This window comes from Tenrec ecaudatus, chromosome 1 (assembly GCF_050624435.1).
Source record: "Tenrec ecaudatus isolate mTenEca1 chromosome 1, mTenEca1.hap1, whole genome shotgun sequence".
NCBI classification, from domain to species: Eukaryota; Metazoa; Chordata; class Mammalia; order Afrosoricida; family Tenrecidae; genus Tenrec; species Tenrec ecaudatus.
In genome coordinates, this window is record NC_134530.1 from 23,068,714 (window position 1) to 23,093,086 (window position 24,373).

General features: G+C 56.2%; 1 protein-coding gene across 2 annotated transcripts; it reads left to right on the forward strand.

Annotated features, from left to right (window-relative positions):
• The first annotated feature begins 1,571 nt into the window (after window positions 1-1,571).
• Window positions 1,572-23,678, forward strand: COLGALT1 (collagen beta(1-O)galactosyltransferase 1). 2 transcript variants are annotated; one of them, XM_075548838.1, is made up of 12 exons: window positions 1,572-1,882; window positions 3,637-3,747; window positions 5,118-5,235; window positions 10,743-10,877; window positions 12,721-12,925; window positions 14,210-14,329; window positions 18,211-18,287; window positions 18,360-18,466; window positions 18,793-18,925; window positions 20,104-20,231; window positions 21,381-21,587; window positions 21,863-23,678. In XM_075548838.1, the coding sequence occupies exons 1-12, from the start codon at window positions 1,635-1,637 to the stop codon at window positions 22,128-22,130; spliced, it is 1,857 nt and encodes a 618-aa protein (XP_075404953.1). In that variant the 5' UTR covers window positions 1,572-1,634; the 3' UTR covers window positions 22,131-23,678. The 2 variants fall into 2 exon arrangements, with proteins under 2 accessions (XP_075404953.1, XP_075404960.1); XM_075548845.1 differs by lacking the exon at window positions 14,210-14,329.
• Window positions 23,679-24,373: the final 695 nt, after the last annotated feature.

A 24,373-nucleotide genomic window follows, 5' to 3' on the forward strand; every position in this document is an offset into this window, starting at 1 on the left:
ATTTATTTTTATTACAGGAAGTTCCAAACATACTCTGCCTTAGACTTCTGGGGCTCCCATAGCCAAAGACCACATAAGTGGGGGCTTCACAGCACAGAGGCGTACCATCTCCTTAGCTCCTGCGCCTCTCTTCTTTTTCTCTGGGACAGTCCTTCCTGGTGGTTTCAAACCGCTGACCTTGCCGCTAGCAGCCCAACCTATAGCCACTTAGCCACCAGGGCACCTTGGGGACAACTGGCCACCCAAGAGTTTACTTCCTTAAACTCTAAGCCCCACTGTCCCCACATTTCCTGGGTCTGGAAGTTTACTGAATAAACTGCTGTTTTAGTTTTAAACCTCAATAAATATGTTTCTTCGCATTGTTCTTAGAACATCACTAACAGGGTGATACACAGTGTCCGTTGTTAGGCACCTCCGAGTCAGTGCCAACTCCCCAGGGACCCTCTGTCCAAGGGCAACCCTGCTTGGCCCCGTGCCACCCTCACGATCCTTCTAGGGGCGCCCATCCCTGCAGCCTTTGTGCCAGTCCATTTCCTTGAGAGTCTTCTTTTTCAGCTGTTGTCTCGAGAGATTATAGAAATATTTGAGTATTGGACAATGGTTCCCTGGTCATGTTTCCACTTAAACCAGAGCCTTGGCAAGGAGTGAGAGCCCAATCCTAGAGCTTGAGGAAGCAAACTCAGCATCAGGACTGCATCTTCAAGTTCACTCGCAGCAGGTCCGTTAGGACCCCATTTTATCCATGGAGACATCGAGGTTCACACACTGAGCCACCGAGAGGAGGCGGAGCTGTATTTGAACCTGGGCTGGAGGACTCCAGGTCAAGCCACTTAGCGTCCAACATCCCTCAATGCATAGGAACGTTACAACCCATTTCGCAGATGAGGAAACTAAAGGACAGATCTTCCAGACCCCAAACCTCGAGGTCAGCCTCGGACTGGGCAGGACCAGGCTCAGTCTGGGATGTACTCAAATAGCAGTTAAATGTCATGGGGTCTCAGCGGCAGCAAGGGAGTGAGGGTCTGCTCTGAATGGAAGATGTCGGTAGGGATGGCCGGTCCCTTTAAGGCCAGGGACTGCTCTTGGGGGGTCGGCTTGGTGGTATAATGGTTGCGCATTCAACGCAAAATTGGCAGTTCAAACCCATTGGCCGCCGCACTGTTGTAGAACGAGGCTGTCTGCTCCTGTAACTATTTCTAATGCAAAAATCCAAACTTACTGCCACCAAGTCGATGCTGATTCACTGGGACTCACAGGGTAGGGCAGGACGGCTCCGGTGTATTTCAGAGACTGGCACGCTTTGTGAAACTGGAGAGTCTCGTCTTTCTCCCGCGGAGCAGCGGATGGTTTCAAACTGCGGACCTTGTGTTTAGCCCAACGCGCAACCACGACGCCATCAAAGACTGGAAAGACACAGTCTCAGAGAGGAAACGGGCCACTGCGAGTCGGTTGGCTCGGTGCCTTTGAGGCGGGGGCGGGGCGGGGCTCGGAGGCGGACCTGAGCGGTGACGTCACCTCACTCCAGGCCCCGCCTCTCCTTCAAGGCGCGCAGCAGGGGCGGGGCCCCGATGACTTCTTTAAGGCGCGGTCCTGTCGGCCGACGGAAAAGAGGCTTAAAGGCGACGCGTGGCGCGATGGCGGCGGCCGGGCCGCCTCTCCCGGCGTTGCTGCTGCTGCTGCTGCTGCTGCTGGCGCCGCCTCCCCCGGGCGGCCCGCCGGGCGCCTCGGCCTACTTCCCCGAGGAGCGCTGGAGCCCCGAGTCCCCGCTGCAGGCCCCGCGCGTCCTCGTCGCGCTGCTGGCGCGCAACGCGGCCCCCGCCCTGCCCGCCACGCTCGGCGCCCTGGAGCGGCTGCGGCACCCGCGGGAGCGCACGGCACTGTGGTGAGCGGTGCCCCGGGGGCCATCGGTGCGGGCTGGGCCCGGTCCTGCGCGTGCCTCCCGCCGGCGCGGGCCAGGCAGGCCCTGACCCTGCCGCCTGCCTCAACCCGGGTCCAGCGCGTCTATACCGCGCCCTGCCGGCTGCCCCCGCTGGGCCAGACCCTGACTTGCCGGCTGCCCGCCCCCACCCCGCATTGGAGCGGGTCCACTCTGCTCCCGGACCTTAAGGCGGCCTGCCGTTCTCCATTGGGCCGGCTGGGACCCTAACCCGGACTGCTCGAGCCCGTGAGGTGGCCATGGGCTTTTTGGGTCACCCCTCCCGCACATTAGGGTGGACCAGGCCTAGGCTTGCATGCTGACTCCAGTGGGTTGTCCTAGACCCCAGACTGTCCGCTGCCCCTCATCCGGACCAGCCCAGCCTGCGCTCTCCGAACCCTCTTTAGCAGGGGCCAGGTCCTGCCAGCTGGCCCCAGGGGTGTGTGTCAGGGGTGGTGGGGAGGCCCTAGCATGCCCTCTGCTTGTGCTCTCCTTCTCCCCCTGATCCAGTAGGACCAGCTTTAAGCCCGTTGCTCCGGTCGTTGGGTGGTAACTGGCGGCTGCCGGCCAGCTGGCCCCCCACTAGGACAGCAAACTTCTCCCAGAGCCTGGGGCCCCATCACTCTTAGAGACCTGCCCTAGCATCCATCCAGTTCCTTCCAATATCCCCACAGACCCCTGCAAACGCAGATCTGAGCAAAGGGGCAGGGGAGGGGGGGGGCGGTGGGGGGCAGAGGTGGAGCCTGCATGAATGTCTGTACTTGTTGGCATGGGCAGAGGCGTGCAGAAGCCCGGGAAGGGAGATTCCTGCCTTGGTTCCTGCCTGGGAAACTGTTGGAGCCGAGTGTGGGGACCATTGTTCACTCCCCTAGGTTGCATTTGGGAACATTAGCTCTGGGCTCCCAGGTGTACCCCCACCCCACTGCCAACCCCTGCTCCTGCCAGCATGGGGTTGGTGCGGACCAGGCATTTGTTGAATGACTGACCGCAGCCTGCTCCAGGGGAAAACCAGGGAAGGCAGGGTGGAGGGTCAGTTTCTTATTAATTGGCATACGCTGAGTCCCAAGATGTGATCATAAGACCTTTCCCCAACCCCAAACTCACCCCATCAAGGTGATGATGACTCTTAGTGACCCTGTAGGTTAGTTAGGGTAGAGCTGCCCCTGTAAGTTCCCAAGAGGAACTCTATGGAACAGAAAGCCCTGTTTTTCCCTCAGGGTGGCCGGTGGTGGCAAACTGCTGACCTTGCGGTTAGCCCAACTTACAACACTATACCATAGGAGCTTCCCATAAGACTCTAGAGCAGTGGTTCTCAACCAGTGGGTCGCGACCCCTTTGGGGGGTGAACAACCCTTTCACAGGGGTCGCCTGATTCATAACAGTAGCAAATGACAGTGATGAAGTAGCAGCGGAAATAATTTTGTGGTTGGGGGTTCACCGCCACATGAACTGTATTAAAGGGTCGCAGCATTAGGAAGGTTGAGAACCACTAGGGGCTTGAAAAGCCACAGTTGCTGACGTAGTTGCTAAATCCCTCCAGAGTTTATTCCCTGGGAGCCTCGGTTACAGATGAGGAAACTGAGGTTGGAGGGCGGGCGGCATCTTTTCCAGGGACATACAGTCCCAGGATCATTTCAGGACTGGGCTTCTGTGTGGCCTCACCGCCGCCTGGTCCTGCCTCAGTCTCCCCACGCATACTGACTGCATTGCTCCAACTGCAGGGTGGCTACTGACCACAATGCGGACAACACGTCGGCCATGCTGCGGGAGTGGCTGGTGGCCGTGAAGAGCCTGTACCATTCGGTGGAGTGGCGGCCGGCAGAGGAGCCCAGGTGAGCAAACAGGTCCTGCCCCTGCTCACACACCCACCATGGCTCCCTGTTGCTCAGGAAGAAACCCAGCTCCTCAGCCTAACTCTGCTATCTGACTCGATCTTATTTATCTTTATCTTCAACAATGGGCCATAATCTGTCAGACCTCTGCCCTGGCCTCTCCCTCCCCATACAAGTCCTGCTGCTTATCTTTCTGGGGGCCGCTCCTGGCTTTGTTCCTGTCCAGCCCCAGGATGACTCTGTGGTTTAGCTTCCCTGTAGCCTCCTGGGCAGTGCTGGCCCTGGCTCCTCTCCGCTTTCAGTTTCATCCGCCCTTCCTTCTTATCCTCCACTTACTGCTTCCCTCCATCTCCCTGCCTGTCCTCTGGTGGCCAGCGGGGTAAAGTATTTCCTCCTTCCCTGGGGGACCTGGGTTCAACTCCAGCAAAGCAGCTCCTGCTCAGCCATCAGCCCTGACAGTGGATGCCGAGGGGGTGACAACAGAGCATTCAGGACTGAAACAGATAAGGAGGACAGACCTTGGGGTGGAGGCGGAGTTCTGCTCCCAAAAATCCGCCCCTGCAATCCTCACGGATCACAGTGGTCTGATTCACAGTGGATCACAGGGTTGGCTCGAGACCAGACAGTGAGTGTGCTGCTCCCTGTGTACAGGGTTCTCTCTCATCGGGGCTGACCCCACAGCTCCAGTCCTCTTCTGGTCCCACCAAACCCCCTGCCTGGGCTCTGGAGAGCATCCAGGTTTGGCCTCCGAGGCCCGCTGTCCCACCTGCCCAGCCACCCGGAGCTTTCTCCATCTCCCAGGCCTTTGCCTCCGCCTGGAGCCCTTGGGAACCTCTAACCCATGGTTCTCGACCTTCCTCAGGCCATGGCCCTTCCATACAGTTCCTCTTGTGGTGGTGACCCCTCCCCCAACCATAACATTATTTTCGTTGCTACTTCATCACTGTCATTTTGCTACTGTGATGAATCAGGCAACCCCTGTGAAAGGGTCGTTTGAGCCCCAAAGGGGTCGCGACCCACAGGTTGAGAACTGCTGCTTCAACAGATCACATCCCCAAAGTTCTATGAAGTTCAAATCCACTCAGAGGCACTGGGAAAAAGGCCTGGCAATCTGTGTCTGGAAACGCCCAGAGTCCAGCTGTCTGGCACACGTGGAGTGGCCAGGAGTCAGGCGGGCTCACTGGCACATGGGTCCCGTGCCCCTGCCTGGAATGCCCCCTCCTCTCCTCTCCCTGCTCACTCCCCCGCAGCCTCTTGCTCCAACAAGCACGTCCCCTCCTCCGGGAAGCCCTCTGACTAGCCCCAAGTCTCACTCTGGGACTGGAGCCCACCCTGGACCACCCCCATCACAGCTGCCTGTCCCCCCACAGCTCTTACCCAGACGAGGAGGGTCCCAAACACTGGTCCGACTCTCGCTACGAGCATGTCATGAAGCTGCGCCAGGCCGCCCTGAAGTCAGCGCGGGACATGTGGGCCGACTACATCCTGGTGAGCTCCTGTCTGGTCGCGGGGGTGTAGGTTGATGCAGGGTCATCACCCCCACGTTACAGGGGCTCTGGGGAGAGGGAAGGAGTTGCCTGAGGGACCCCAGTTGGGGCTTGGGCCTGGACTGACCCACCCCCTGGGTTGGACCCTGGAGTCCAAGCATTTTTCTCACCGCCGTAAAGGACAGTGGCCTTTGACTTCCCCTCCTCCATAACGCCCAGGCACTGGCCAGCAGCGAGGATACAGTCGGGGCAGGACAGCTGGAGACACGAGCTGCTGAGGCCTGACTTTCACTTCCTCCCCCTGGGTGCCCAGCAGGCTTCTGGGAGGAAAGGGAACCATTGTATTTTGAGCAAGAACGGTGGGCCTCGATGCTCCTTGACCTGGGGGTGAGGCTGGGGAGCGTGGGGAAAGCCAGGGAGGGGCAGGGGGGCTTAGGCAGCATCCCCCCACCCCTCTGACCCCTCTTGGTTTGGTCAGCCCCCACTCACTGGCCTCTGGTGTGCTCCTGCTTTCAGGAACCAGGACACAAGGCCAACTTGTTTCCTGCCAAAGGGGTCCTGGTGGGGCTTACATGCTGGGCTGCGAACCACAGGGCCAGCGGTTGGAAACCCCCAGCTGCTCCTCGGGAGAAAGATGAGGCTTGTCGCGCCCATAAAGAGCTCCGGTCTCAGGAACCCGCGGGGCAGCCCTCCTCTGCCCGTTAGGGTCCCTGTGAATCCGCGTGAACTCGAAGGCCCTGAGTATTAGTTTAAAGGGGTTCCCACGGCACACGATCTATGACAGCACCACTTGAGAGAGGACAGAGCTGATTTTTGGGTGGGGGTATCAGGTGCCGGCGAGTCGACTCCGACCCACAACAGAACAAAACACCGCCTGGTCCCGCAGCTGTTGTCTGTCCAAGGCCATCCTTACGCCACTCATGGGGGGGCTTCCTCTTTGCTGCTGCTGCCCCTCTCCTCTACGGAGCACGAGGTCCTCTTCCAAGGAGGAGACTCCTGGCAACATGCCCAATGTGCGTGAGGGGAGGTCACGCCGTTCTCGGCTCGCAGGACTCTGGCTGCACTTCTTCCAGGACAGACTTGTTTGCTCTTCCGGCGGTCTGCACTGCCTTCCACATTCCATAATTCAAGGGCATCCGCGTCAGTTCTTTTCTGGTCTCACTCACTCTCTGTCTAGGTTTGGCTTCAGTGGGAGGTGACAAGTCACCCCGTGGGAGCCCTAGATCCAGAGTGGCCCAGAGGTGGGGCGGGGCCGCCCTGGGCCGTCCGCACAGGGCCACCTTGTCCTGTGTCCTCGAGATCTCCTCCTGTGGTTTGAGGTGGCAGGTTTTCACCTCTCTCCCCCACAAACCTGGGTGGAACCGAAGCTACTGGTTCAAACCTCAATGCTGCCTTTGAGAGCGCATGGTATTTTTGCAAGTGGGGCCTGTGGAATTCACACTGGCATGTGAAATCGTCTGTCTAATGTTTTCATACTTTTATGAAAAAGCCTTCTTTCCCCCGTTTCTTTTTATACAAGCTATGGGTGTTAATTTTAGAGAGGAACTGTTATTGTTGGAAAAATATATGAGAAAGTGAAACATTTTAAGAAAAATAAGATGCTTAAGAGAGAAAGGGGGGAAAAAAGCAAGCTTTATAAACTCCCCTTGTTGGGAGACCCACTTTCTGGCTGGGTCTGGTTTTTTTCAGAGGGGAAGTTAGGGTGCAACTTATATACGAAAGATTAACTATTTAGAAGTAATTCAGTAGCATTTAGTCAGTAGCACAACCACCACCTCTGTCTCGTTCTAGAACATTCTCATTATAACGTAAAGAGACCTTGTGCCAATTAGTAGGCATTCCCCATTGCCCTTCCTTCAAGGAGCCCTGGTGGCTAGTGGGTACACATGGGGCTGCTAACTGCCAGGTCAGCAGTTCGAAACCACCAACCACTCTGGGAGAAAAACGAGACTTTCTACTCCCATAAAGAGTGACAGTCTCAGAAATCCACAGTGGCAGTTCTGCCCTGCCCTACAGGGCTGCTATGACTCGGTGGCGGTGAGTTTGTTTGTTTCTTCAGTTTTATTGGCACATCATCCACATACCGTTACAATTCAATCATATCAGAAGAATTGTACAATCATCACCACCATCAATTTTAGAACGCTTCCTTTTTTAACCCCCATGATTAAATCACCTTTATAATGAGTTGTGTTATCACATTCCGTTCTATTGCTCCCTTTCCCTCCCCCCTTCAGTGCTTACTCCCTAAATCCCTTCACCCTCCCCACCCCACAGCCCTCCATCCCCTACAAACCCCGCATCCCTTATTGTCTCTGCGCATCCACTCCTGTGCTTCACACACCGGGAAACCCAACGCAACCAATAAAGAACAAGCGTGAAATAAATTGGTAAGGATAAAACAAGAGTAATATAAAGATGAAAACACAGTGAGTACGGAATAAAGGACCACCGTCAATATGTGAAACGCCAGGGAAGAGCTTTTGCCATGGAACCAGCAAGCAAATCCTTGCACCTAGCACACATTCAGGTTGGATCTCGAGGGAGGTCAGCCGATCGATTATCAAGATTGACCCAGCGTAATAAGGATTACAGTGATGTAGGTTTTGGTAATGAGGCTGCTCCAGACCTTGGCCTGTGGTTTGATCTGACTAGATACTCTGCAGATGGTTTGGGTGTCCCTACAGCCTTTCACACAATCGGTGTCCACAATTTTAGCTCCGATACATTTCCCTTCCTCGTATTGGACTGTTGTTGTCATCTTTGGATCATACAAGCTGGCGTGCTTCATCCGTGTGCCCTTAGATGGCTGCTTGTTTGAATACAAGCCTGTAAGACCCCAGATGTTGTTCTGATTGATAGCCGGGCACCACCTGCTTTCTTCCCTACACTTTGCTGTAGCACCCTGATCTTCAGCGATCATTTCATGAAGGTGAGTATGGAGCAGGGCCATGTGATCAGAACTGAGTGTTCTTGGATTGGGGCTCGAGTTGAGTGGGAGTCCAGCATCCATCTGCATGTCCATGGAATATGCACGACTCAGATTTTCTTTGGCAGTAGTGGTTTGACAAAATCAAACCCCCATAGGACCAGCTACCCCAGTACCAGCAACAAACCAGCAAACAGACAAACAAAGAAAAAACAAGCTAAAGGCAGGAAAGCAAACCCATATAAACAAAGTACAATATTGTCAATCATCCCTCTGGGGAGTAGAAAGGCCAGTCTTTCTCCTAAGTAACTGCTGGTGGTTTTGAACTGCCGACCATGCAGATCACAGCCCAATGTACAACCTCATAACCACTCCACCACCAGAAGCTCTAGGCAAACACTCATCTGCTTTCTGTCTCTTTGGATTGGCCGGTTCTGGACATTTCATATAATGGGGCTGTACCCCATGTGATCTGTGACTGGCTGCTTCCATGGAGTGGAGATGCGCAGAGACGGCCAGGAGGCCAGACGCAGTAGCTGGAGGGGGTGGCGGGATTGGTGCCCACTGGATGCTCTTAAGGGAGGATCCTCCCTCGTCTCTCCCAGCCAGTCGTGACGTTTCAACAGATGGACGCGGCGCTGGGGGTGCCCAGAAACGCAGAAGACGGCTGTCTGGCCAGCCCACTAAAAGAGATCCTCGTCTGCCCGCTCCCGTGAAAAAGGATTGAGCTGTGTCACAGGGCTATCTCGGCTGCAGCAGGCAGCCCCAGAAAGAACCCCAGGACTCTCCTGACTGCACAACGGCTGTTCCACTGTGTGGATCTTCACACACTGGAGAGCCTCTCAAAGAAGGGCGTTCCAGCTCATTTAGCTGTGCTCTCGTGGAACCTGTCCATGGGCCGCAGACAGACGGCTGCTTGAACAGAACACGGGCCAACCGATGGTTTAAGTCAGCCAAGATGTGCTTCAAGGTCGTGTCCTCTCACTGGACTCCTCGCTGTGCTGAGCAGCCCGCATGCACGGCAGGGAGCAGAGTGGCATCGGGGTCGGAGAAGGAAGGATGGCTGTCGACGTGCCCGGTGCAGATGACAGGATGCCGTGATGAAAGCGGAGAAGGCTTGAAGCGATGGATGACGGAGATCCAGGTCTGTGGCCTTCAGCCTGGACTCACAGTCAGGCGGTCAAAGATGTATGCTCGCGGTGGGCAAATCTGCCGCCCAAGAGCCCTTTAAAGTGCGACAGGACAGACTTCACTTTGAGGACTAAGGTGCCCCTGACCCGAGCCCTGGTGTTTCGGGTCACCTCGCTGGCACACCCAAGTTGGGAAACGACGACAGACTGGAGAAGAATCGATACCTTTGGGTGCGGTTGTTGATGACGAATGTTGCGTATCCCCCGAACTCTCACAAGGACAGGGGCCCGGGTCAGGCAGCAGCTGACCTTCTCAGCTGCTGACCAGAAGATTGCTGGTTCAAACACACCTGCCGCTCTGCCAGAGAAAGACGTGGCATTCTGCCTCTGGACTGAGTCACAGCCTGGGGGACCTCACCACAGGGAAGTTCTCTGCCCTGTAGGGCCGCCATAGTAACAGGTTTCTGAGTGAGCATATTTTTGGGGGGGTGGTGGGTGGAAACAGAAACTGAACAAGTTGCGAGACGGCATCCCACAGACGTTGGGCGTGTTGTCAGGAGACCAGGCCCTGAGCCAGGACGCCATGGCTGGTCAGGAATAAGGGGAACACAGTGGCCGCAGCCATGGCCTCCAGTGGACAGCCCCGGTTGTGGGGCTTCCTCCAGGGAGCCTCCCCCCCCCACCAGCCGCCCGCCCCTCACAGCCCTTCCTCCTGACGAGTATGCCCTCTTTGGGGAAGCATCTGTGTACGCCCGCGGCCCATTTTGGGGTTGTGGTGATTTGTCTTTTTGCCCTTGAGTTGTAAGCGCTCCCGACATGGTCCTAGGGGCGAATCCTGTGGCAGACCAGCGGGCCCCACCTGCAGCCGGCCGAGTCCAGCTGCCCATTTGTAAAGGCCCTGTCTGTGGAGTCACAGGCCTGCACATGCCTCCGTGCCGCCCCCCCCCCGCCCCCCGCGGTCCTCGCCAGCATCTGCCTGTGCAGGGGATTGGGTCGCTAGAGCCAGTGCAGGTTCAGGTTCAGGATAATGTTCTCGCCGTCCACGCAGGACACCTGGGTTCATTTCCCGGCCTTGGCACCTGAATCAGCTGCCGCCTCTCTGCCGAGGCGCACCCTAGGAAGAAAGACCTCACGATCCAATTCCCAAACTGTCAGTGGAGACCCTCTGGGTCACGATGGCCGTACCCAGAATTCAGCATGAGGATGGCGTTCTGCACCGAGTCCGGGGCCCGCTCCCCGGCAGCTAGCAGATGTCTCATTTCCCTTGTGGGGCGTTGTGGTGTGTCCCTCTTCCGGGTCACGGCTGTAATGGCAGAGGTCTGCCGCTGTTGAGCCGACCAGGCGTTCCCAGGTCACACCTGCTCCTCCAGGCTGCCCTGCGCCACAACCCCCGGGGCCCAGCCTCCACACGGCCCTGGGTCACCTGATGTCTCGTTGGCTGTTTTGCAGTTTGTGGATGCCGACAACCTCATCCTCAACCCGGACACGCTGACGCTGCTCATGGCCGAGAACAAGACGGTGGTGGCCCCCATGCTGGACTCGAGAGCCGCGTACTCCAACTTCTGGTGTGGCATGACTTCCCAGGTCAGGGGCCCTCAGGGGCAGGGTGCGGAGGGGGTGGGGGGCCTGGTGCCATGGCCTAAGTCTCACAGATCAGCACCCCACAGACCAGTGCAGGGCTAGAACTCTCGACTACCTCCCGGGAGACCGGGGTTCGATTCCCGGCCAGGGCACCTTAAACATAGCCACCACCTGCCTGTCACTGGAGGCTTCAGGCTGCAGGGATGCTACGCCTGTTTGAGCAGAGTCTAAGACGTGGAAGAAAGGCCTGGAGAGCTCTCTCTGAACACCAGCCAGTCAAAACCCTGCGGTTTACAGCAGGGGCTCTCAACCTTCCTCATGCCTCCACCCTTTCTTACGGTTCCTCACATGGTGGTGACCCCCAACCATAAAATTACTTTCGTTGCCACTTCGTAACTGTCATTTTGCTACTATTATGAATCGTCATGTAAATAGCTGAGATGCAGGATGTATTTTCATTGTTACAAATTGAACTTAAACACAAAGCATAGCGATTCATCACAAACAAGATGTAATTAGATATTGTGAAATGTGTATGTGTTTTCCGATGCTCTTAGGCGACCCCTGTGAAAGGGTTGTTCAACACCTCCCCCCCAAAGGGGTCTCGACCCACCGGTTGAGAACCATTGATATACAGGGTCTGCTTGATCTGCGACTGACCCTTGGGACAGCTCAGGACGGGTCAGCGCTGCGTCAGGGGTCACCCGAGTGGGGAGCCGTCCTCACCCAGCAGACAGGATCTGGGTCTCACTCTCTGCCCCCTCACTGCTGGAGCAGAATATAGACAGACACGTTCACAGTCCTAGGGGCTGTGGGTCTGCCACACCGCGCCTTCTCCCTGCCTCTGCCCCCTGGTGCAGATCAGGGCACCCTCAGCGGCACCGGGGCTTAGAACCGAGACCCAGCATCTTCCTGGTGATCCCGTGACCCGTGTGTGCACTTCCTCATCTGAGGAGCCCGGATGTTGGGTGTCTTCTTCCCAAGAGCTTCTCTCTTCCCCTCCACACGCGGCCTTTCGATCAGCACGCGACCCTGCTGGGTGGGGGAGAACAGGGGTGTCTTCTCGCCTCCTTTAAGAGGCTGCGGAGCCTGGAGCCCAAGGCCGGCGTCTTTCTGGGCTCCGGGGAAGGTCCCGGTCCCAGCTGCTCTAGCCCAGGGGTCGGATGCGGCTCCTTCAGTTCGTACACGTGGCTCTGACGTAAAACTGGAAACGAACATAAAGCGATCACAGTTTCATTCATGGGTCTGATTCAGAGCACGGTGATCTTACTTGTTGGTGAAAACATACCGATGACTCTCGAATAATTTTTAAAATTGTTTTGAGGGACAGGATTGGGTAGCTCTCTGTCTGAAGAGTTTGCTGAGCCCTGGGCTAGCTCGCAGTGGGCGCCCCTAGGCTCAGAGCCTGTCCTGGCACCCGGCGCTCCCTGGGTTCCCCTGGCTGCCGCCCCTGTTCTGCTGGTTAGTTGCCCAGAGCCATTTCCCACCCCAGAGTGCTGAGCAGACCTCTGCTCCCAGGATCTTCCAGGCAGTGTGACCTCTGGTGACCTCAGGGAAGCAGCTTGCCAGGCCTCTCTTCCGAGGCACTCCTGGGTGGGTTGGAAGGGCCAGCCGCTGGGCCCGAAGCCAGTCACTCCATTTCCCTTCTGCACTGTGTGGAGCAGCCCCTCGGGGGGTGAGGGCTCCAGGGCATGTTGGGGGGACATGCTTCGGTCTATAAGGACCACACCACAGATGGAGGACTGCTTTTATTTGTGGTTTTGCGATTGCCCAAGTGGCCAAGGCTCTGGGCGGGGAGGTCCCCTGTTCCCCCTTCCAGCCTCACCTCTGGGATCCCCCCCTGCAGGGCTACTACAAGCGTACGCCGGCCTATATCCCCATCCGCAAGCGGGACCGCCAAGGCTGCTTCCCGGTGCCCATGGTGCACTCCACCTTCCTCATCGACCTTCGTAAGGCGGCCTCCCGGAACCTGGCCTTCTACCCGCCCCACCCCGACTACACCTGGTCCTTTGATGACATCATTGTCTTTGCCTTCTCCTGCAAGCAGGCTGGTGAGCACACAGGGCAAGGGAGGTGTGTGGGGCTCGGGAGAAGGCAGGGAGGAGTGGGCAACGGAGTGGTTCCTTGGGGTCCTCCTGGATCAAGTTCAAGCAGAAGGCAAACAGAACCCAAAGTCTGGGGTGCTGAGCGGCTTCGGGCATGACTGTATCCAAGTGTTCAGATGATGTCACCAGGACCCAGACCCCCTCTAGCCCTGGCTTGGTGGGCTGGCCTCATTCTCTAGCTCTCCCAAACTCAAACGCACTGCCACCGAGTCGATGCTGGCTCAGCCTCATATGGGCCGGAACAGTCCCTGTGAGTTTCCGAGACGGTAACTCTTAACGGGAGTAGAACACTCTTGTCTTTCTTCCACAGGGGAACTAACTGGTGGTTTTGAACTGTGGATCTTGTGGTTAGCAGCCCAGTGTGTAACCACTAGGACCCTTTCATTGAGGGTTGAGGTCTTGGGGACACAGATGGCTTGTGTCCGACTACCATCCAGGTGGGAGGTTCTGACCCGCCCAGTGGCACGGTGGGAGAAAGGCCCGCTGATCCGCTGCCAGGAAAGAGCTGAGGAGAACCCTACGGAGCGGGGTCTCCGGGAGTGGGAACTGACTCTGTGGCAGCGTGTTTGTTTTTCCATGGGAAAGTCGCCTTCCCTGTATGATACTTGCTTTGGGCACGTGAGCTCGGGGGGGAAGCATGCTTTAAAGACAAGAAGGGGCACACTGCCGTGTGCCGACTGGACATCTAGTCTCAGCCTTGTCCACACCCACCCCACATTTCCTGCCTCTAGAAGGCTGGACGGCGAGCCCTGGTGGCACAGTGGTTATGCACGGGGCTGCTAACGGCAAGGTCATCAGTTCGAAAGCACAGCCCCTCCAAGGGACAAAGATGAGACTTTCTACTCCCGTAAAGAGTTGCAGTCTCGGAAACCCACAGGGGCAGTTTTTCCTGCCCTGCAGGATCACCGTGAGTCAGAATGGTCTTGGTCTGGAGAATTTGGTTTGGGGTATGGCTTCCCTGGTGGTTGGAGATGCTGAGCTTTTAGGGGCACAGACATGTACAAAAATGTTGATATGGCATCTGTTCTGTTGCATACATAATTATCACGATAAAATGCATACTAGAAGTTGGCGGGTGGTGGGGAGCACACTCAAGGGAAGAGCTGGGCACCACTGGACCCCTGTCCCCAGCCCTTTGCTGGGCTGTGAGGCTGTCCCAGTCCCCGCTGCACCCCTGCTCACTGGCAAGCCCTTCACTTTACCTTTGCTTGTCGTTTCCCGTGGCCCCAGAGGTGCAGATGTACGTGTGCAACAAGGAGGTGTACGGCTTCCTGCCTGTGCCGCTGCGGGCTCACAGCACGCTGCAGGATGAGGCTGAGAGCTTCATGCACGTGCAGCTGGAGGTCATGGGTGAGTCTGGGAAGTTCCCACGCCCTCCCCGCCTTCTATCCTGCTCCACCCCACACACTGACCAAATGAGACCGTGAGAAACTTGCCTCTGGGTTGAAACGGACCACCCGGGGGTGCCAATGCTGGACACACTCCACTCCCAGCCAAAGGGGTGTAGGTTCATGTCCACCGTGGAAGAAAGGCCTGATGACCTAAAAGATAAGCACTGAAACGACGAGACACCCCGGGCCCTGTGAGTCAGTGCCAGCTGGTTAATGTTCAGCCAGGTTCAGGTGACTTTTCACCAAAAGAATTCTAGGCGAGGAGCAGGGTGGGCACGATCACACGGTGCCTCAGAAGAAAGGCCTGGCAACCTGGTTCTCGAGCAGCTGTCCTGCAGCTAAACACACACACCCTTCCACTCACACCCTCCCACGTACACCACACACTCACACCACACACACTCACACTCCTATACTTGCTCCTTGTCATGGTCCTCGTTTTCCGGCATCATCCGTGTGTCCACTCCTGTCTTGGCCTTCTCCCTCGTGCCAGATCTGTATCCTGAATGTCGGCTGTGCTCTGGTCTGGCTGAAACTCGAGGACAAGTCATCACAAGCCAGTGCCCCCATGCCTTTCTGAGCTCTTCACAGGGGTGGTCAGCCCATGCCGGGTCTCCTCGTCAGCGCTTGCAATTTCCTCGTGCCCCCACAGGCGGGAGGGTGTGATGACTTTGTCGTTGCTGCTGCTGCTGCTGTGTGTGTGTGTGTGTGTGTGTGTGTGTGTGTTAAAACCCACATAACAAGACAGGCCCCTTCTGACGGGTGTAAACTGTACATTTACACACGTGCCACGACACACTTCATCCTCACTCTCCTCTTCCGAGTCATCCCATTGCCCCCGGCAGGAAATCACTGCCTCTGGCAAAGCCACCTGCCCCCTTCCCTTGCGCCCTGGGAGCCACTGTTCCCGCCTCGCCGCCAGGTGTCCTGAGGCCAGGTGTCAGAGCTGGTTCTGACTCAGAGTGACCCTACGTGCGGTAGACGAAGCCCCGCCTGCTCCAGAGCCATGCTCAGTTACCGTTATGTCTGAGCCCACGGGTTCTGCTGCCGCGCCGTCTCCTGAGCCTTCCTCTGTCTCGCCGACCTTCCTAGCACGCTGTCCTTTCCCCGCCTGATGATGCATCCCAAACTGTGAGACAGTCTCTCCATCCTTTTCTGAGGCAGGGTCAGTTGTCCTGAGAGTTGTGATCCTTTCCGGGGGCGTTTTCACCGGCTCCAGAATTCCAATGCATCCACTGCTCTGCCACCTTCCCTAGTGCACGGTCGTCTTTCACACGCGTATGAGGTGATTGGAAACACGTCAGTCCCCAGAGCGACACCTTTGTCCTTTAACACTCGTGAGAGATCCTGTGCAGCAGGTTTTCCCATTGCAGTCAGAGTAATTAGACGCCTCACTGCAGACTCACAAGGGCCCTCTAGGGCACGGCGGAGCCTCCCTGTGAGTTTCTGAGCCTAACGCTTCCCAGGAGTCGAAGGCTCCTTCTTCCTCCCTCCAAGCAGCTGGTTTCAAACTGCTGGCCTTGCCGTTAGCAGCCCAACGCATAACCACTACGCCACCAGGGTTCTGTGTGCATCCAGGCCCAGGGAGGCCCTTAACAACCTCCATCTTTCTGCCTCAGATCGTCAGGTAGTCCATTGGTCCGGTGGTGAGGGGTTCTGTTTTCTTTCACTCACTGCCATCGAGTGCATGCTGACCCGGAGTCACCCCATCCAACAGGGTAGATCTGCCCTGAGGGCTTCTTTTCGGGAGCAGAGAACCTCCTCGTTCTCCCCTGAGGCTGCTGTTGGTTTCGAACTGCTGACCTGGCAGTTAGACATCAGGAAGAGTACACGGGATTTGCCCTTTGGTGACTGAGATGTACCACAGCACAATGTCGTGACGTGCATGGGGACGGCGTGCCTCTTTACGGCTGACCAGCATCCCACTGTCTAGATCAGGGGCCGGTGTGTTGGACAGGGTTCTCTAGAGAGACAAAACCAGATTGCTAGTAATTATAAATAAATATATTTATAAAGATAGATATATAATTCAAGAAATGAACCGTTAAATTATATACAGATAGATAATACAAGAAATTAACAGTTAAACTATAAAGCAGTGAGACACTAGCAGTCCTTTAAGGCTTGAGAGCCGCCAGTTGCCAGTCCCCTTCTGTAGAGAGAGCTGGGCTATATATATATCCAGGCAGCAAACAGCAAGGCAGGTCCCCAACTGTCATCAACTGTCAGTCCCAAGCTCCAGAGATGAACATTCCAATCATGTGGGCTTGAAGGGACCTCACCTTACAGTGACACAGTCCACAGGCTAGGCATCTCACAGGTAGTGTACCGCTTTAAACTGAGGCACAGAACAAGCAAGCCATTTATCCCTCTGCCCGTCAGTTAATCCTACTTGTGTTCATCGGCCAGGCTGGGACAATAAACTATAGCAGTCGGCAAACTTCGGAGACAGAAGAGCCAAACTTGCCCTCACGACAATTTAAAATAAATGAAATCACCCTGAGCGGAAGAATATCCTTAAACTTTTTTCAGTTTCACATCAGAGCCACAGGCACGTTCAGAAAGAACGACCCCTGATCTAGATGAGCCCCAGGTGTTTTTCCTTCATCTCCGCATGGACTCATATCGCCTGCACCTTGTGGCCTGCTCACAAGTGCGGCCGTGAACACTGGTGCACAGGTACCTGTGGTGGCACCTGCCCTCACTTCTCCTGGCAGACACGGGCAGAGGCCTGGCCAGGCCCCAGGGGGCTTCATGGTCCACCTATAGCGAGAGCCCCCAGCTGTGTCCCAGCCTCTGCACCATTATCTGTGGTCACCAGCGGCCTGGGGGTTCCACTCTGCACCGGCTCGCCAGCATTGCTGTCTCTGGTTTCATTTACTGCTGTTCCGGTGGGGGGAGGTGGTACCCATGGTAGTTTGGACTTGCGTCCCTCTGCTGGCTCATGAGCCCGAGCACCCTCTTCTGTGCCCGTTTTTTATTTGAATATCCCCTGTGGTGAAACGTCTATTTGAATCCTCTGCCCTGAATCTGACTGGCTGGGTTCTCTTTCTGTTCCGTTGGGATTTCCCGGTTAGGTTGTAAAGCCTCTTCTGTATGTGTGTCATGTCTTGGCTCGATTCTTGAAACGCCTGCAAAGCTGAGGGCCTCCTTTTACAGAGGAGGGAAGCGGAGGCCAGGCGAGTTAGGGGTCCTCGCAGTCATTCGCTCCCTCCTCCCAGGAGTAAGGACTGCGCTCCTGTTGAGTGCCAGGCTCTATGTTTGGGGAAACAGACCTGGATGTGGCCCGTGGGTGCTTGGGGAGAGCGGCCGGTGGCGATGGGGGGGGGGCGGGTTAGAACAGCAGTATCAGGACTTTGGTGGAAGGACCCCAAGTGCTGTTGGGGTCCAGAGGAGCCCAGGGAAGTCAGTGTTCCCCAGGGAGAGTTTGTGGTAGCTGAGAACTGCTGGACGAGATGAGGAGGTCAGGGGGTCCCTGGCAAAGGCCCAGTGGGTACAGAGGTCTGGAGGTGGGGATGTGTGAGATGGGGACCCTGAAGTAGCTGGAGAAACTGGCATGGTAGAAAAAGAGCTTCGAGGTTATGGGTGGGATACTCTGGTTGGGGTCTAGTAGGACCAGGCCATAAATGTCAGGCTGGGGGTCATAGGGAGCCCTGCGTAGGGTGGAAAGAGCCGTAAGAGCAGTTCTGGAAGGGAGGTGATGCTCTGCCCCTATTCCCCCCCCCCCCCAGATCTCTTGGAAGGGGCCCCACCAACCGTCCTCTCTTGTGAGCTAGGACCCCAGCAGTCCTCCAGCTATGACCCAGGGCCCCAGCAAACCTGCAGTCTCTCTCCCTGCAGTGAAGCACCCACCGGTCAAGCTGTCCCAGTTCATCCAGGTGCAGACCCAGCCGCCAGACAAGATGGGCTTTGACGAGGTGAGGTGGGTGGGTCCTCCCTGAGGGTGGGATGGGGCCTGGACTCTATTCTGACCCGTGGCCCGGCCACAGGTCTTCATGATCAACCTGAAGCGGCGGAAAGACCGGCGTGAGCGCATGCTGTGGGCGCTGCGGGCGCAGGGGATTGCCTACCGCTTGGTGGAGGCCACAGATGGCAAGTAAGTGCCAGCCTGGGTGGGAGCCGCGCTGGGGGGCGTGGACTCTGTGGGTGGAGCCTATAGACTGCACTGTGGGTCTGAACTTGGGAGGGAGGGGCGGAGGGTGGGCCACGCCACACACTGGTGTAGATCACGCTGATAGAGGTGGTGGGCAGCCCGCGAGCACAAACCTGGAGTAGGGAGTAAAATCCGGACACAGGGCTAAGCCACCTGCCCTAGAAGACTGGGCCTCCAGTGGGTGCTCAATGTGGAAGAGCAAGGCGGAGCGCTGGGCAGAGGGGAGTGTGGATGGGCTTGTAGGCATGCTCCCCACCCCTCCCTCGCAGAGCCATGAACACCAGCCAGGTGGAGGCGCTGGGCATCCAGATGCTGCCGGGCTACCGGGACCCCTACCACGGGCGGCCCCTCACCAAGGGCGAGCTGGGCTGCTTCCTCAGCCACTACTCTATCTGGAAGGAGGTGGGTGCTGGTGGGGGTGGGGCCAGAGGGCCTTATGGATTTCAGGAGGGCCCAGTAGGCCAGGGAGGGAGCTGCCTACAGCCCACGCTGGCTTTGGCTACCTTAGCGATTGTTTCACCAGCACCCCTGGGCGGGGTGGCTGCTGCCCTTCCGCTGTGTACTCTAGCCTCCCAGGCCTCACGTGGTGTGGCTGCAGAGGTAGATGCAGAGCTGTTGAAAGCCAAAGAAGCCTTCTCTGGTTGTCCAAACGAAGGAGAGCACCTCCCATTCGAGTCCTGGCCCTGGGACCTCTGATCAGGGTCTTCTAGGGTGATAACTGGAGTCTGACGGGTGCTCATCACAGCACGGCCCTTCCCTGCATCCTCACTTGGGAGGTGGGGCTGTAAAGATGGTCTTTGACCCTTGCCCAGGGAGCTGATGGAGGTGTGTTTGCAGCCTTGTGAAGTCAAAACTAAGTAGTCGACACAATGGTCACTCGCTGGTTTTTATGACGCCCACCTCTTGTTTTTCTGGCCATTACCGAATAAGGGAACAGCTACCAAGGAGTTCGTTTTTTTACGCAGGTAATGGCTGCCACAGGGCAGTCGACCTCACAGATGTAAAACCTAAGAGCAGAGTGGGCAGTGGGCGAGTGGGATGAGCTGTGTGAGCAAGGAAGTTCTTCCAAGCCTGACCCCGCTCTTCCCAGATGGAGGTCACAGCTCAGCAGGCAGACAATCTAGGCGTTCCTTCGCATAGTATCTGCCACACATCTGTAGGGCCCCCCGAGCTGGTACTTGGGGTATGGCAGCCACAAGACCAATGTGGACCTCCTCAAGGGGCTCACAGCCTGGGGAGGCAGGAGACTAACTAGTAAATCCACAAAGAGACAACTGTTAAGGAGTTGGTAAGTAAGATGAGAAAGGACTATGAATTGTCCTCAGCAGGGCAGCTTTGGGTCTCCTGGATAAGAGGATGTTTGGATTGAGACATGCTGCTTTCTGGGAGGAGGTGCCCTGGGTGAAAGGCTGAATGGGAGGGGCAGTGAAGAGGCAGGAAGATTCCTGCCTAGGAGGCTAGGAGGTTCCTGTAACCCCAGGAAAGCTGGTGTGTTCATTCGCTCCTGCTAAGCCATTGCCTCCTCTGGGGCTAGGCTCAGATAGGAGCTCCCTGTGACCTGGGCGGGCCGTCCCCCTCAGGTGGTGGACCGGGGCCTGCAGAAATCTCTGGTGTTTGAGGACGATCTTCGCTTTGAGATCTTCTTCAAGAGGCGCCTGATGAACCTCATGCGGGATGTGGAGCAGGAGGGCCTGGACTGGGACCTCATGTGAGTGGGGGGCCTGAGGGCGGGTGGAGCTGGGAGCTGGGTGAGACTGGGGCATGGGTGCATGGCCTGAGTGGAGCTGGGGTGGGATAGGTGCCTGGTCAGGATAATAGCATATGGCCTGGGACATGGTTAGCTCCCAAAGGACCAAGGAATTTGGTGCTTTAGTCTTTGGTCTTGTGGGTGGAGTCGTCTTGGGAGCTTGACCTGGCTGTCCAAGGAATGTCTGGAACTGGTTGACTGAATCAGGGCTCGGAGCCTTTGGCTGGGCTATGTAGGGGTGAACATGGCTAGGGGGCCTGGGACTGGCTTGGCACATCAATGTCCTGTGGTGGGAAGCATGTGGGTGTGGCTGCAGAAAGTTTGGAGAGGGGCTTGAAAGACTGGGGAGGGGCTTGCAAGGACATCATTGGGGCTCAGGATTTCCCCAGAAGGTCATGAGCATGGCTGAAGTGCTTAGGCTGACGTACCTGACTGTGGCCTGGGGCTTAGATATGTGTGACCAGGGTTTGCGGTAGCTTGCCTGGAGAGCTGGGGGCACGGCCCAGTGTTAAGATGTTTGTCAGGATGTCCGCTGGTATGACTGAAGAGCTTGAAAGGTGGGCAGGACACCTGGGCTGTGGCCTGGAACCTGGACCTGGGTGGGTGGTGGTCAAGGCTTTGAAGTTTGTTAGGAAACCTATAATATGTGGCAGGGTAGATTGGGAGTGTAGCCAGGACATGTGGAGTGGGGCCATTTGAGAGCTTGGTCGGAAGCCTGTGGGTGTGGCAGAAGTTTGGCATGGCCTTCGTAGGGCTCGAGTTCTTTAGCTTCATGTAATTTGACTGGTTCCTTCCTTCCCTATCACACCATCCTATGAGCACTACCTTGATCCAAACCTTGAGCAGACTCAGTGAATGTCCAAAAGATCCTATCTTTCCCAGCTCCAAATCCTTCCATGGCTTCCTAGTGCCCTCGGACAAAAGCCCACTCTCCACCCTGGCCCCCTGCCATGTGGGCTTCTGCCCTGTAGCTTCCTCACCCTCTACCATTTTTGTACCCCACACCTGCCAGACCTGCCCTCTGCCCCACCCCAGGCTTTAATGGTGCTCAGCAAGGGGGGCAGGGCCTGGGCCGCAGGGCCACAGAGTCACATTCGTTCTGTGTCCCAGCTATGTGGGCCGGAAGCGGATGCAGGTAGAGCACCCCGAGAAGGCTGTGCCCCGAGTGAGGAACCTGGTGGAGGCTGACTACTCGTACTGGACACTGGCCTACGTGTTGTCCCTGCAAGGTGCCCGCAAGCTGCTGGCTGCCAACCCACTTGCCAAGATGCTGCCTGTGGACGAGTTTCTGCCCGTCATGTTTGATAAGCATCCAATGTGAGTTGGTGGGTAGGTGGGTGGGTGAGAAGGCTCCCTGATAGGGGGTCAGGTTCATGGGATCCACGGAGTGTCTTCCCTCACTCTGCTCTCTGTTCCCACCATCTGTCCCTGCTCCCTCCATCTGTCTCTTAATCCTCCATCTGAACCTCCTCTGCCCTCTGCTCTCCCCATCTGCCCCTCTGTCTCTGCTTCTTCCACGTGACCCTTCCATGTCCCCTCCCACCTTGTGCTCACTTGTGCCTCCATTCATGCCTGCCTCCCGCCCCTTGCAGGTCCGAGTACAAGGCCCATTTCTCCCCTCGGAACCTCCGGGCCTTCTCAGTGGAGCCACTGCTCATCTACCCCACACACTACACAGGGGACGACGGCTACGTGAGTGACACAGAGACCTCGGTTGTGTGGAACAACGAGCATGTCAAGACGGACTGGGACCGCGCCAAGTCCCAGAAGATGAGGGAGCAGCAGGCGCTGAGCCGAGAGGCCAAGAACTCTGATGTGTTACAATCCCCTCTGGACCGTGCAGCTCGAGATGAGCTCTGAGGGGTCAGGGCAAAAATGACAAAAATAATCCCCCATAAAGCATCCATCACCGGGGGTGGCTCAGGCAGGATTGGACCCCCCTAGGGAGACTGGTGACTGTTCTCAACACAGCGTGTGTCCAACCAGCAACAGCTCAGCAATCACATGCATGTTGGCAGCATAAATGGACCGCCTACTTTATATCAGGCATAGGGTTGACCACCGGGAAATTGGGTGGGAACCAGCCCTCTGCATTCATCTATTTGTTCACATGCCCTTTGTTGATTAAGCACCAGGTTCCAGTTACTGTGTTATGGGAATGAATGCATAATTAACTGATTGTGTTTTCAAACATATTTTGCTCTCCTACCAAGAATCAGCCCTTGGTGGTACAACAGTTGAGCACTTGTCCACTAACGGAAAAGTTGGCTATTCAAACCCATCAGCAGTTTTATAGGCAAAAAAGATCTGGATATCTGCTCCCATAAAAATTACAGCCAAGAAAATTTTATTGGGCAGTTCTACTCTGTCACATGGGGTCGTTGTGAGTCAGAATTGACTCCGGCAACTACTGACAATCAGGAATCAGGTACTAGTGGAGCCAATTAAGACTTTATACTCGTTCAAGTATAAATTGTCTCCTGTGTGTTGGGCTGTATCCCAAATGCTGAGGACCTTGAGAAAAATAGGACACTTTTATTCATTTTATTCAAACATCATTTAGCACTACAGTGTGCTTGGTGACACAAAATTAAGTTCTTTGTCAGTGGTGTTTATGGACTGCCTACTGTGTGCAAGAGACAAGCTAGGTGCTCGGGCTAGCAGTGAACAGGTGCTTTTCATTCTTTTGTCCCTCCCTTCTCCATCACCTGTCTGAAGAACACCTACAATGTGCTAGGCACAGGTGTACAAGAGTGTATGTGACTTTTATTCAGTCCCATTTGTTCGTATCACCTGCTGGGTGATGGACCAGGTGCCAAGTGCTGGGACACAGATGAAGAAGGCAAGCCCCTTTGTTTCTTCATTTATTGGGCACCTACTGTGTGCCAGGCCTCATGGACTCCCTGTTGAGTGGGAGATTCAGTTTGATTGTTGTGTGACCCTCCCACCCCCATCTGTCACTCAAGATGTGTTGCAGACAACACCCCCTGCCCCCTGTGGGGGGAGGGTGGCTCTTCCCCCCGCTCCGGCACAGGCCCCCACTGGATGGGGTGCAGGATGGGCTGGGGAGGGACGAAAATCTCCCTGTGTACCCTGGCTCTATTTGTTTGGCCTCCCTGCCCTTGCATCTCAGGTGTGGTCTCTAGCTGCTTGATGAGGTTTTCCGTTCAAGCCTTTGGCGGGGCCATGTGTTTGGGGGCCTCCTGGGGCTTGGGCTGCCTGGGAAGGAGGCCCTGGGCAGAACGTTTCTATCCACATTCTGGTGGTGGCTGCAGCATGCCTTCAGCCTGAATCGAATGTCAGCACCAGCCGGTGGTGCAGCACCCACAAGGGTGCCTGCTCGCCAGCTTGGCTCCCGGGTAACTTGCTTATTTTTTAAATAAAAATTTTCAAATGGTTTTCACACAAGTCTGTGATCACTCCTTGGTCCGTTTACTCTGCTCGCCACCTCTCCACCCCACCCCACCCTCCGCCACAAGCTGAGATTCGAGAAGCAGAACACACAGAGGTTGAGAAGCCAACCAGTGGAACGCGTGTGTGGTGAGGCCTAAGTGAGAACCACACGTCTCAGCTGCCCCCATGAAGTGTTCCAGAAATAGCACAGGGACCAGGGTTTCAGGTGAGGATTTGAGGACAGGTGGGTTGTGCAGAAAGTGACCCTGGGAGGCCCTGGTGGGGGGTTTGAAAGGGAGCAATGAACAGATGGATCATGGGTAACTGGGTTCATTATCAGGTGGAACTTGAGGAGACAGCATAGCGCACCCACCTCAGAGCAGTCCCACCCAGAGGCAAGGCTCCTGGGGGATATTCATGCCCAGCCTCATGTAGATTTCCCAGAAATTTCAGGGCGAGTGGAGTATCTGAGAATTGGTCACAGGAAGCCCCTGTGAGGGGCGAGGAATTGAAAAGGTAGAAAAGAGCCCTTCGGGGGTGCCCAAGCAAATGATGCTCTTTGTGGGTTCAGGCCTGCTGGTAGGCTCAGGGAGGCAGCATAGAACTCATGCCTCAGAGCAGCCTCTCCCCAGGGACAAAAGCAGCCCCATGTGTCACAGAGCAGGACTCAACTCCGTAAGGTGTCTTGGCTGTCATCTTTACCGAAGTAG